We start from the raw sequence: 13,813 nt of genomic DNA on the forward strand, positions 1-13,813 counted from the left end.
TGTGCAGCCACACACACTCTGGCACACGCAAGACACACACACCCACACAGACGCACTTGGGGAGAGAGAGAGAGGCGCCGCACTTGAGTGCTCTGGAGAAAGTTGCGCTGCTGCAGAGGATGAGGGTGACCTGGTGAAGTGAAGTGACTCTGGATCTGCCAGCTTCACTCTTCTGATTCCGAAGTGACTCCGGATCTGCCAGCTTCACTCGGCTAATAACCGCTGGGATCTGGCTTGACGTCAGATCTCTTCTCAGCACAGAGTAGATCGAGGGATCTGCGCACTCAGCACCGTATCATCTAGCCTGGGACCCGCACCAAAGTTTATTGATGATTGTGGATCTATGACTTGGTTGCCACCTATCTCCAGTCCAATTCACTCTTCTTCTCGTTTGGGATTTTTAAAAAGCAGAGAACCAGAATAAAAGTCGCAATAAAGAAGCTCTGTAGCTCTAACTGGTAAGTGCAGAGGCCATCCGTCCTGCGGTGTGAGATAATGCGGGTCAAGGGATTCGTTCCCCTTCTCCATATCTGCCGGTTGTCTGATTTGTGACTCTGATCTCCGATTCGCCACCGTTTGAGTTTCAAAAAGAAAATGACAAGTTGTTTGTTGGCAGGTTTAACGTTACAGATGGGAGGACGGTAATGATGTATAGTTAGTACTGGAAGTAATATAAAGAGGATGCTATTTTAATGGCCATCCCTCAAGAGCTTTCCCTTTTTTCCAAGAATTTGTGTTCCCATTTTTGTATTATTATTATTATTATTATTATTATTATTATTATTATTATTATTATTATTATTATTGTTGTTGTTGTTGTTGTTGTTTTTGTTGTTGTTGTTTTTAACTGAACTAATACTTCGTACATAGCATCGAAGCTCACATTAACTTGCTATATGTATTAAGTGAACTTGTAATTATGTATGATATGCCTTAATAGCTACAAAATATAAATAATGCTATATACCAAATGTAAAATAGGTTGTATTTTAAAATGAAAAGTGTACATTTCGGTCATATTTTGACAGCATGGTAAACTCACGTTGTCCACGGTGTGTGTGTTGTATGAATTGGGCCCTGCTTTGCGAAAGCTAGGCCTGTTTAAAGTAAAAGCGTTGCCATTTCAACAGATCATAGATGTACCTTTTCAACTAGTAAATAGGCCATCGCTGCATTTGTGTTATGTTTGTTAGTGGGGGTTTTTAACTGTGTAAATCACGAATTTTTCGATTAGAACGACTATTTCCCAGCTAAGATTAAATGAGATGCACTAGAATCAGTAATCATCTCTATCAGTTTAGACACTATAGAACATGTCAGTAACTTGCTTTTTATCATCTCGTTGACATCCTGACAACAACAACAACAACAATAATAATAATAATAATAATAATAATAATAATAATAATAATAATAATAACAATAATAATAATAATAATAATAATAATTGGTAGAATTTGGGTAGAATATCAGCAATTGGTATGTATTTGTTTTAAAATTATTGTACTGCTTAAAATGCATATCCTGTATCAACACACACACACACATACACTCTTAGAACTAATGTGTTAAATTTAACACATTAGTTCTAAGAGTGTATATACAAGTACTTAGCAAATAAACAGTTTGCATGCATTAAGTTATACTGATTGAAAGATTAACTTAACGGTGAGTAATTTTAAAAACATAAACTACATTAGTTCCTCAAATTGTGATAAATGAGATATCTGTGACTAAAAACTTATTTATTTATAGTAAACGGACGTAAAAGACGCTAATTCAATGTACAGCTATTGTTTCCTGTTGGATTTCATCGTAGAGCTTTTTAAAGGTTTCCCTAAAAAATTCCATATATTCTGTATTTATTGATTAAATGTTTAATTTATTTCTACTTTGTGGAATTAACACATCCCCGACAATCACATATTATGATTATTATACCATTGGTAAATTAATCGCTGTCATTTCATAATGAGGAAGTAATTGGGAAAGTGCTGCAGATAAGGGAATATAGTTGTGGTTAAAGCTTTGGGGATATCCGCGCACCTCGGCGAGGAAACCGTACCGCTCGTATGATGTACAAATTCATAAAAATATAAAGGTGTCAGAGAAAAAAATGGATAGCGATTTTGTGCAACGCAGGCACATTTAGAAGAAAAGTAGGAAAAAAACGATTAACAGCATGATAACATGCAAATTTCCATCTGAAATTATCATAAGCAAACAGTGGAAGCCTGGACTAATAAAATCCCATCTGTGTTACTTCATATCGGGTTAGTATAGAGCTGTGATAATGAATTTGGTCATATCCCACCGACAGACATCTCAATCAGACACTAATCCCCAGATTTTACTGCAGAATCACTAAACTGCTGCTCTGTGGCATAAACACTGCATAACACACACACACACACACACACACACACACACATCTATATATATATCACTGACAAGAAGTGTGGACAGTGAACGGACCTTTACGCAGCTAACAATACAGGGGTTTAATAAATAAATACATATACATATATACATATACATATATATATATATATATATATATATATATATATATATATATATATATATATATATATGGATTGTAGTTATTGATTGATTAATGAGAAGGAAACCCAATTATTCAGCCAATCTACGTCCATAGAAATTTATATATTTTTCATGATAAAAAACAAACAATAACAAGTGTATATTTTTACATATTCAAATAGTCTTGCCCAAGCAATATATGACAGTAGAGAGAAATATGAACTATTGTCATTACTGAAGCAAAAATCTGAATTAATGCATGAATAAAACAACACAACCACAAAAAAACCTCAAGAATGTCTTCTGTATCAGAATTTGAAATTTGACAATTGACATTTCTTTAACATTTTTGCTCATTTGTTTTCTTTGTGTTGTACACGACACTGCTGTAAAATACTCAAAAATGCATTCACATGGTATTTCTCCAAATGACTTTCTTGGGCATAATTTGCAGGTTGAAATATTGAACATGCTTCATTTGTAATATTAAATATGTTCCCAAAACCATATAGTACTACGAATGAATAAATTTATATATTATGGTATGAATTTATATTCAGCTTTACAATTCAGTGTTTTATTTTATTTTTGCAGAAGTCAAGATAAAAACTATGGAGTCTCATTGCCGCAAGCTTGTCCCTGCTTGTGCCCAGCTAGGTAAGTGTTTTAATGCAAAAACCCACTCTTGTTTAGTAGAAGTTGAAAAAAAAGTATAATAAAATCATTATCCTTAAATAATATATATATATATATATATATATATATATATATATATATATATATATGCATTATTTTTAAAAAGTACACTAGCCTTTTCCTCCATTGCTGTCATTGGTGTTTTTGTCCTCAAACTCAACAGGAGTACAGTCTACCACTGTGGAAAACATGTTCCCCAAAGACTCAGATATGAAGAAATCCGAAATATTATCCAGTGAAGCTTCAAACAGCAAAAAAGACAACAAATTATTTGCTAGACAACACCAAGTTTTAAACGGTAGGAAAACTGAATCTTAGCGAATGTTTTTCGTGATGATGAAGGAAACATTACTATGTAAAATGCTCATGTTATTGGATTGCCAGATGTAAGCTTTTCACCTGATCTGCCAGTTGAGATGCCTAACGCATTTTAAATTGTATTAGACTGCCCCCTACTGGTCGGAAACAGGTTCTTGCTGGCCACTGGCAGACAGCACTGTGCATCGTGGTCCAAATGTAACCACAAACCCTCTGTCTTTTTTTGTTTATTGGTTTTATCTTCATACTCTCCTTTCTTTCTCTTTCTTCTTGGTGTTACAGTAAAGTGTTTATTGATCAATTCCCAAATATTACAGTTTGATCATAACAGTGGATACAGTAAGCGATTTTATAAATAGACCAGTAGCTGAGACCAGCATATATTCAAATAATAGACTAGAACTAGGATTTAGTACGGTAAGTGAAATTCCTAATGCAGATTTATGTCGGATATATTTGAATCGGACTGTCGGTAACTTTAAAAACACGCTTGGGAAGAACACCAGAGCTACTCAAATGAAATAAAGCAAAACCAGAAGCATCCAAAAATACAAACAATCGTGTAATTAGGTAAAGATTGGTTATTTATGTCAAACTTAATTAAATAGCTTTTTTATGCGTGAATGTGCGTTTGTTCGCTGGTCTCTGTGTCTTGTGGTGCTTTTTATTTTTAATTTCATTGTTCCTCTCACCCCAGGGAAGACTTATCTGTATAAACTGGAATATGTTTAATTGTATTATTATTATTATTATTATTATTATTATTATTATTATTATTATTATTATTATTTCCCTCCCTATTGTGAAAAATTACTTCCATTTGATATTATGGGATTTACCCACCAGGAATTATCAGAATTATTCGTTTCTCTGACTTGAAAATACATACTTAATCAATGGACAATCTGTACATGTATTAAAGCTGACATATGTGTGTGGAAAAATACTTAAAAGACAATATATACACCTTACAGTATGTTAATATATTATAGTATTATCATATTATATATGTTATCACATTACTATATATTACAATTGTATATCACAAACCTTAAAACAATAGTGACTACTTCTGCTTCATGAAAGATAGCTGGATAGATAGATAAATGAATAGGCAATAGATAGATATACAGATAGAGTCCTGCTATGAATCAAGGACAAAACAAACAGCCGGGTATAAAGAAACTGAAGTGACTTGCTTATTGTCGATCTGTTTTCCACTGCGTGTATAATAATATATGCAGCAGTTGTTAGATTGACTCCAGGGAAAACTAAATGTATAATGAAAGCTTATTCGTGAGGAGGAATATACTAATGGAACAATTTGATGTCTTCTTAATCCTATGTAAAAAGCTTTGTCGTCTTCCTAATATTGACTGAATGGGTAATTAATGGCTCTTCATAGTGGAGAAGACCCGGTAATCCGGAATAGGGGTATACAAAAAAACAAGTTAAAGGTAAAAGAAAATAGGAAAAACACTACTATGACCATTTTATTTTTAAATGTTTACAATTTTTGCTTCATAACCGACTCTGATATTTACACCGATATACAATACGCCGCATTGGTCGACAACAACATGTTCAAATCAGGACAACGCAGTGCATGTGATCAACCAACCAACAACTAAGCAATGTAACTTGTTATCACAGGCCTGTATAAGATAATGCATCGTATTGGGTCACACACCTGTTTGTAATCTTCTTTTGCAATTAAACCCTTTCTGTATAGACCTTTTAATAACTTGGAGTAAAATGCAGTAATGGTGTATTGTCAGCCGACTCTCTTTTAAATCATTTTTCACTGGGGAAATAAATGCATCTTACATTATAAGTGGGTTTCTCGGATTCGTGCGATTTGCAGTAATCATGACAGCTAATGCTTTATGTCCGCTGTCCCGGTGCTGCAGAAACACCTGGGAGAGATTTAATCAAACTGAAGGGTGCGACTGTACACACTGTAAACTGTACATATTGTATATTACATATTGATACGTTAACCAGATCGCAATAAAACCGACGCTGTAAGACACATTTTAAATATCTTAAAATGTAAAATGTAAAATGTAAAATGTACATTGTTCGCAAATGATTTTGTTTCCTTTAAACTTTCAAAACAACATTTTCGGGATGTTCTTAAACGAAAGGATTGCATTGAATAAATAGTAGTGCCCATAATCAAGATATATATATATATATATATATATATATATATATATATAGATATATATATAGATATAGATAGATAATATAAGGAATAAAACAGAGATATGAATAGGGATTTTCACTGGATGAATATGAGGATCCAAAGAGATGGAAAACTAGATCTGCTACACAGGTAGATAGATAGATAGCTTATATGAGCATCCAGTTATTTGTATCCCAACTACTGGGGAGTGATCTGGCAGGTTGTTTTTGACATCTCTCTCTCTCTCTCTCTCCCAGAAGACTGTAAATGAGGTGTATAGCAAGCGTTTTCACAGGATTAGTTCAATAACGTGTTAGTAGCCGTCATATGCATGGGAACATGGGTAAAATATCCGTGAGGGCTGCAGAGCAGTTTACAAACCTGTCAGGAGGGCAGAGGTACACGATTCACCTTAGAAAGTGGAGGCACATTTAGAAACGCAATCTCAGCTCCATGAAAAATAGGCGTCCTAAGCGCTCACCCCTGTAATAAATACAATAATAGATACATACATACTTTAGTTAAATAATGCCAGGTATTCTACTGTAAAAATATTTAAAAAAATGAAACGACTAAATGATTATCCATACACAGTTATATACATTATTTTAAATAAGACAACGGTCAGGATGAGTTTAATTTCAAATGTGTTGTTCACCACAGATATCTTGTAAACATAGCCCTTAATGCATTGTCTAAATGAAAGGTACAAAGTCAAAATTGTACTATTCTATTTTTATTATTATGTTATTCTTATTGATATTATTATTATTATTATTATTATTATTATTATTATTATTATTATTATTATTATTATTGTAATTGTAGTAGTAGTAGTACTAGTAGTAGTAGTAGTAGTAGTAGTAGTAGTAGTAGTAGTAGTAGTAGTAGTAGGCTGCTTCAAAAAAGCAACGGATATATCACTTAAATTGGAATAAACTAATCACACACTATAGGATAGTGTTAGAATGTTAAAGTAACAATAATCCTATTGTTCTGTAATTGTATGTAATTAATCATGATTCAGCCTTATACAATAAAATTACAACAGGCTTTATCTTCATTTAATAATTTGCATTATGTCCCCACCATCTTCGTAAAACTTATTTAATTACGATCGCGTTCGTTACAGGATTTGATCATACCCAAATCTCCAGAAGTGTGGATGTATGTATGTATGTGTTCGTTTACTTTTGTGCATGCGTGTGGTATCTGAAAATAGTGTGTATGTAATTTATATATATATATATATATACACACACACACACACTTGATATAAGCTGTGTATGGTGATCACAGGTGGTAATAATAGTTTCATTTGTTGTTGGTGTTGTTGTTAATCAACCAGTATAGGATTTATAATGTACATTATTATTATTATTATTATTATTATTATTATTATTATTATTACACGCAATGCAGTATATATTAAATTATTCAAAATACTAGCTGAAGACGCTAGATCCTCCTGACTTACAGGTCAGTTCCTAAAATGTTAGAGAGGAAATATTTACTTTGCGTTTATGCTTTATGATCTTGAGGGACTTACGGAAAATTCAATGAGAAAACTGCTAAAACTCCTTTAAACCCCCTGTTTAAAAGACTTAAGCAAATTAGAGTCTTATCAGATTAAAAACCACTACAAATGTGAGAGCATCGTCTCCATCAGAACGCTGTGGGGTCTGAGGGAGAGATTCCCTGCCAAATCTCAGGGATAAAATGCGTCATTTAAACAGTGGATAATGAGCAGGATCTGAATTCATTAATCGTCCCCTAATAACAAGCCCAAGCAGTAAAATTTCGCATTTCTGAAATTGTACATTACTAAATAGTATTGCCTATAGTTGCGAAATACTTAGAGTTTGAGTGATCATCTACCCACAGACACACGTATGTATGTATGTATGTATGTATGTATGTATGTATGTATGTATGTATGAATTATATTCAGAAACTCAACTCAAGAAATTAATATCACTGTTAAACCTTTAACACTTCGAGCAAATAAAACCTCTACCATGTGGGGAATGAGAAAATATAAATAGTCTGTGCTTTAATTGGGCTATATGTAATTGTTCTAAAGTGTGACTTTATTAAAGCAAAACAAACACAACGTATTTAAAATGTATAGTTATCATCCGCCGCATTTCAAAGGCCTGCATAACCTGCGCAGTTAACGCGCAGATGCAGCGAATAATAAATCACGTGAAATAATGTCATAAACTAAATCAAATTAGCTAGGAATAATATTGTCTACGTGTTAACAAGGGCAAGGGTGTACTGATAGCTGCTGATTTCAACACACAATTAAATAAGTCCCTTATTTGTTTATATACATATTTAATTTATTAAATCAAATCTAGCCATTTTTAAGACCCAATGGATGTTATGGCTTCTTTCGGGTAGGTCGCATAATGTCCAGATGATTGCTGGCCTGTATTAATGTATTACTCCGCAATTAGCCAATACAACATTTCATATTTATTATGATGTCACAATAAAAATGCACAAACACACTGATGTAGCTGACACATGGCAGGCCTACTAAATCTAAATCAAATACAAATATACCGCTGTATAATAAATGATCTATTTGGGGTTGTGTGTGTGTGGACTAATTATTTGTATTTGTATTACTGTTATTCAAAAGTAGTAGTAATAATAATAATAATAATAATAATAATAATAATAATAATAATAATAATAATATCAACACCACTGGAGACTAAGGACTACTTTAGATTGTTTGTCCTGAACAGTTTCATACTGAAAACAAAAACGGAATCATTGACAAAGGGCCTTCTGCTGCATTGTGGGTATACTATGTATTATTTTACCTACACATGTCTCATAGACTTGTATTTGGAAGAACATGTCAACCTCCCCCACGACAGCCATTGGCGGCCGCGGCCCGTTTTAGCTCATCTCTGTGAGCCTGGTTGGCCAGAAGGAGCGTCATGTCTGAACCTGACAGTCTGTCAAGGAGGGGGATGTCTTTGCTGACGTCAGAGCCTAGAAAAGTGGCCCCGTTGAAGTGGAGGGGAACTGGGAACAGCTGAAATGAGCGGCGCATTAGTGTGCGCCTGTGGATATAATATCATCTACCTGTCCCTGTCACTCTGACGCCGCTGCTGCTAACAGTGTCAGTCGGGATATTTTGATGTGCCTCGGCTTCCTGCAAAAATCTGCATTTCCTTCTGACACCGCTCATACTGGCGTAGGGCTTTCATGTAAGACATCTTAAGCCATTCAACTCTGCAAGTTATTTATTGGAGGAGCTGCACCGTGCAAATCTTGAGACCAAAGCTTTTCTTCCCGTCGGACGGTTTTGCTGGCGCTCAGGAACATAATCTGTTTTATACCACCGAATCGATGAACTCTATGAAGGAGCCATTGCATTTGGACCATCTACCCGGGAATAAACTCATCTCTTCACACCAAAGCGCACTGGCTATGGCTTCTAGTCTGCAGCCTTTGCAGCGGTCCGTAGAGTCCAAGCACCGCCTGGAGGTGCACACTGTGTCGGACACGTCCAGTCCCGAGTCAGTAGGTAAGGACCAGTCCGGTGTCTGTGCCTGGTGGATGTGGAGGGGTGCATCTCTCGCCTGGTTTGAAGGAGACGCTTCTCCAAGGCAGAGGAAGTTGCCTGTCTTTTGTCCACGCCAAGTCTTGCTTGCAGAGCCCGACAGCAGACACACACCGTGAGAAGTACTTTAAATGACCCGCTGGCCTGGGATTATGATGTTAAAAAGGGCTACAGAATTGGTCTCCTGTATTTCTTGATATTTTCTTACTCTAACTTTGCAGATAATGACGTTCTTGAATTTCGTGCTCATACTGAAAAAGATAAGTTGCACACCATAGCCAGATAGGCCCATTTATGTATTTACTCGATGATTATTATTTTAAGAGAAGTTTTTAGATTTGGCATATAAAACTTGGATTCTATACATGTGCACGGGCGCGCAGTCACAATTTCATTTGCAAAGGCAAACCGTGTGATTTCTATTTGCATCTACATGTTGGAGCGTGTCAATATATTTTCAACATTTCTGTGCGTATGCATATATTTCCCCACGAATATATATATATATGTATGTATGTATGTATGTATGTGTGTGTGTGTATATATATATATATATATATATATATATATATATATACATCATATATATATCAGTCCTATCAATCTATTTTACAATTGTTATTATTAAGCACAGTATGTGTTGCTATTACATGCAAAGAATTATTGGAATGGGTTTTTCTCTTTTTATCTCCGTGTAAAATTGTAAAATCGCCTCTTTTTCCTTTCACTGCATTTACTTTTTGGGTTCATTAAAAAATGTGGAAATGTATTTATTTATTTATTTACTTACATATGTAATAGGCTACATTATTATTAGTTATAATAATAATTATTATTGTTATTATTATTATTATTATTATTATTATTATTATTATTATTATTACAGAAAAAGAAAAAAGCCAGAGTAAAACGGAAGATTCTTCAGATGATCCTTCAAAAAAGAAAAGACAACGACGACAGAGGACTCACTTTACCAGTCAGCAGCTCCAGGAACTGGAGGCCACGTTTCAGAGAAACCGGTATCCAGACATGTCCACCAGAGAAGAAATCGCAGTCTGGACCAACCTCACCGAGGCAAGGGTCAGGGTAGGTAAAACAAAGATCAGTCTAATTAACTTTCAATGTGCGCCTTTTCAATTACCATGAGGTTATTGCAAATACTTTGATTAAAATCTTACAATCTTGCAGTACTTCTTAACTAATGTTGCTTTTTTGTTATAGGTTATTGTTATATCAATGTATTTCGTTTAAACCTGCTATGCAAATATACACACAGAGAGTTGGACTGGCGAAAACAAACTTTCTGTCGAAGCCAGGTTTAAATGGCACACATTGTTATTTTGTAATAATAAAAGCATGTGCAAATATGTAGGCCCTGCGCCTTAGACAATGTGTATATACTCGCTGGGGTGTACTTGTTACAGACACGCAAATTAAACAATGTATCTGATAATATTGTGTGTGTTTGTGTGGATGTGCGTGAGTTAAATCCCTTAAATATTAAATTACTCACTGTAAACAACGGTCGCCTTTTTTTCTTATTTAACCGATAGAGAGGGATAAAGAAAGAGATATTTAGTGCGTAGGCTCATGTAACAGAGTGGAAAACTGATTTGAGTGATATCAGTTACTAGTGATAGCGGTGTAAAGCCTGTATTTTGTGGCATTTATAGTATCATTTAGGCAAACGAGACTGTCTAGGCGCATTGAGGAATACACATCCTGAGACGCTGTGACAGATCAGACGGGGGATGTGTATTGGGATTCCTGAAGAATGAAACGAGATAAAACGCCCAATTAGAGCCCTATTAACACCTTGTAAACTAACAGACTGCGGAGAACAACATAACGCAGCTTTAGAGAGTTGTGATAGATTGCTGAGCATTTTTTAAAGGTGAAAATGACTTTATTGTAGTTCGTTCGGACGGAGAACATCCAAAAACAAACACTTGGACTCATATGATGTGTAGTGTTGATCATCTTGATATTTGAAAGACATTGTACTTTAATACAGTTGCTCATCGAGTTTACCTTCACGGGAAGTAAAATTAAATCTAAGCGACTAAAATATAGATTGAAGTCTTATCCTGCTGGTGTGCTGTTTTATCGAAATGTTTTTCATCTGCTTCTGTGTATATTTTATTTAATTATCCGATCGGGTTCATGCGGGACATATTATGTTTCTTCAATAATAATAATAATAATAATAATAATAATAATAATAATAATAATAATACATCAAATACGAAATTTAAATATTTTTAATGCGTATAATAGCAAACTACGGTGCACAGTTTAATTTTTTATATAACAAGTTGCATTTGTAAAACATTAATTCGCGTATTTCTATTATCCAGGTATGGTTTAAAAACCGTCGGGCAAAATGGAGAAAACGAGAGAGAAACCAACAAGCTGAACTATGCAAGAACGGCTTTGGTCCCCAGTTCAACGGCCTGATGCAGCCCTACGACGACATGTACCCCAGCTACACCTACAACAACTGGGCCGCCAAGGGCCTCACGTCGGCCTCTCTCTCCACCAAGAGCTTCCCTTTCTTCAACTCCATGAATGTCAACCCGCTGTCCTCCCAGACCATGTTCTCCCCACCCAACTCCATCTCTTCCATGAGCATGTCCTCCAGCATGGTGCCCTCGGCGGTCACCGGGGTGCCCGGCTCCGGTCTCAACAGCCTCAATAACCTGAACAACCTCAGCAACCCTTCTCTCAACTCGGGGGTCCCCACCCCGGCCTGCCCTTATGCCCCACCGACCCCCCCATATGTGTACAGGGACACCTGTAACTCCAGTTTGGCCAGCCTGAGACTCAAAGCCAAGCAGCACTCCAGTTTTGGATACGCCAGTGTGCAGAATCCGGCTTCCAATCTGAGCGCTTGCCAGTACGCAGTGGACAGACCAGTGTAAAACTGGGAAATGCACCAAACCAGTAACGAGAAGGACAGACTCTACAAGGTGACTGTTTCATTTTTTTTCTTTTAAAACGGCACTACAGACTAAACCACTGAGATGAGCTGAACCCGCCCTGGAGCCCCTAATTGAAATGGAACCAATTAGGCAATTAACTCCATTAAGTGTGAGTGAGTGCAGAATGCGACTGGATACTTTATTTTATAAGCTTGTCATTTTGAAGTTTTAGGATTTTGGACACTCCATGACTGAAAGGATGTATATATATATATCGAAATGTCAAATTAATTTTATAAAAGCGAATGCTCTAGCTCAACACAGTGTTTTTCAGGTTCAGTTAAACGACGCATGTGGAAAACGTAAAGGAATCATGTTCGTGCTTGCAAATAAGGGAATGTATATACTAAATAATGCACCAGTTGTATGTTTCTAACATATTATAATAATAGTTATTATTATTCAATGTTTTGTGTGAATATCGGTTTTAGAGTAGCAATTATAAAAACGCAACAGATGTTCCAGCGGCAATGAAATAGACTTTGACCCTGTGTATAATATTTGGTACGGATTTTTTTGTTTCGTTTTTCAAACAACAAAAATAATAAAATATTGTGTTTTATTTAATGGGAGTAAACATATTGTAAAACTATTATTGCATACGTTTTTGTTGAAATTTGCGCTCGGTAATTGAAACGTCAATTTTGCATGCGAGCTGTAGGTCCTCTTGTTCTCCTGATCTTGGGGGTCTTTTCAATACACACAGGGTAAGGGAAGGGTGACATTTGTTGATTAGATCAGTCTTAATTTAGATGATACGTGTGATCTGCCTTGCTGGCATAATGATACTACATGGAGAATGAAGATATAATTTGCAGAAATAATGGCTAACTGTTGCTGGTGCAGGCTGTTATTTCTGTGTTATTAGTCGTAGTCGTATTCCCTGTTATAATTACCATCATTATAGTTGTCGTGCCCTAGGGAGTGTGTGTGACAAAACGCCTATGCCAATAAATGCCACTATTACATGTTGTGCCACACAGGGGTTCAAAGGTCAGACTGGGACTCTGTGCGAGGTCAAGCACTTTATGTTCAGATATTAAAAATAATGTTGATCTATGATCCGCTAAAGTTGTTTGCACACCAAATCACTAGAGATTATACCACGGCCAGGGCTAAATAAAGCAGAAGAGGCGAAGCGGCTGCCTAACAGTGTGGTGGTGATAATAATAATAATAATAATAATAATAATAATAATAATAATGAGTTTTTTTGTATTAATCTGTCACATTTTATAACTGCAGCGTTGTGCCTTCAACGTAACGTAAATGTATATATTAAATATTGAGTTGTTATGGTTCTCATAATATATGGTTCGCTAACTTTAGACCAGAGAAATTCATTTCTTACCAATGTGTCGGGCTTTATGTACCTTTAGATCCAGACGGTTTATATATATATATATATATATATATATCGTCTTTATGATAGCACTGATGAACGCTTCAAAGATAAGTATTGATAATGATTGCATGTTAACTTCAGTTTCTGTTCTGCACT

The 13,813-nt window shown here is 35.4% G+C and overlaps 1 protein-coding gene across 4 annotated transcripts in view; it reads left to right on the plus strand.

Moving 5' to 3' along the window:
* The window catches only part of pitx2 (paired-like homeodomain 2), a 15,101-nt gene extending 2,196 nt beyond the window's left edge, over window positions 1-12,905 (plus strand). The window contains exons 1-5 of one of the 4 annotated variants that reach the window (XM_066720625.1): window positions 68-458; window positions 3,139-3,201; window positions 3,404-3,538; window positions 10,219-10,418; window positions 11,690-12,905. In XM_066720625.1, the coding sequence (XP_066576722.1) occupies window positions 3,156-3,201; window positions 3,404-3,538; window positions 10,219-10,418; window positions 11,690-12,253 (945 nt within the window). In that variant the 5' untranslated portion in view covers window positions 68-458; window positions 3,139-3,155 and the 3' untranslated portion in view covers window positions 12,254-12,905. Of the gene's footprint in view, window positions 1-67; window positions 459-3,138; window positions 3,202-3,403; window positions 3,539-8,764; window positions 9,297-10,218; window positions 10,419-11,689 lie in introns of those variants that run through there. The other 3 variants (XM_066720626.1, XM_066720628.1, XM_066720627.1) reach the window with 3 other exon arrangements.
* The last annotated feature ends 908 nt before the right edge of the window (window positions 12,906-13,813 follow it).

Source organism: Amia ocellicauda, chromosome 13, assembly GCF_036373705.1.
Source record: "Amia ocellicauda isolate fAmiCal2 chromosome 13, fAmiCal2.hap1, whole genome shotgun sequence".
Lineage (NCBI taxonomy): Eukaryota > Metazoa > Chordata > Actinopteri > Amiiformes > Amiidae > Amia > Amia ocellicauda.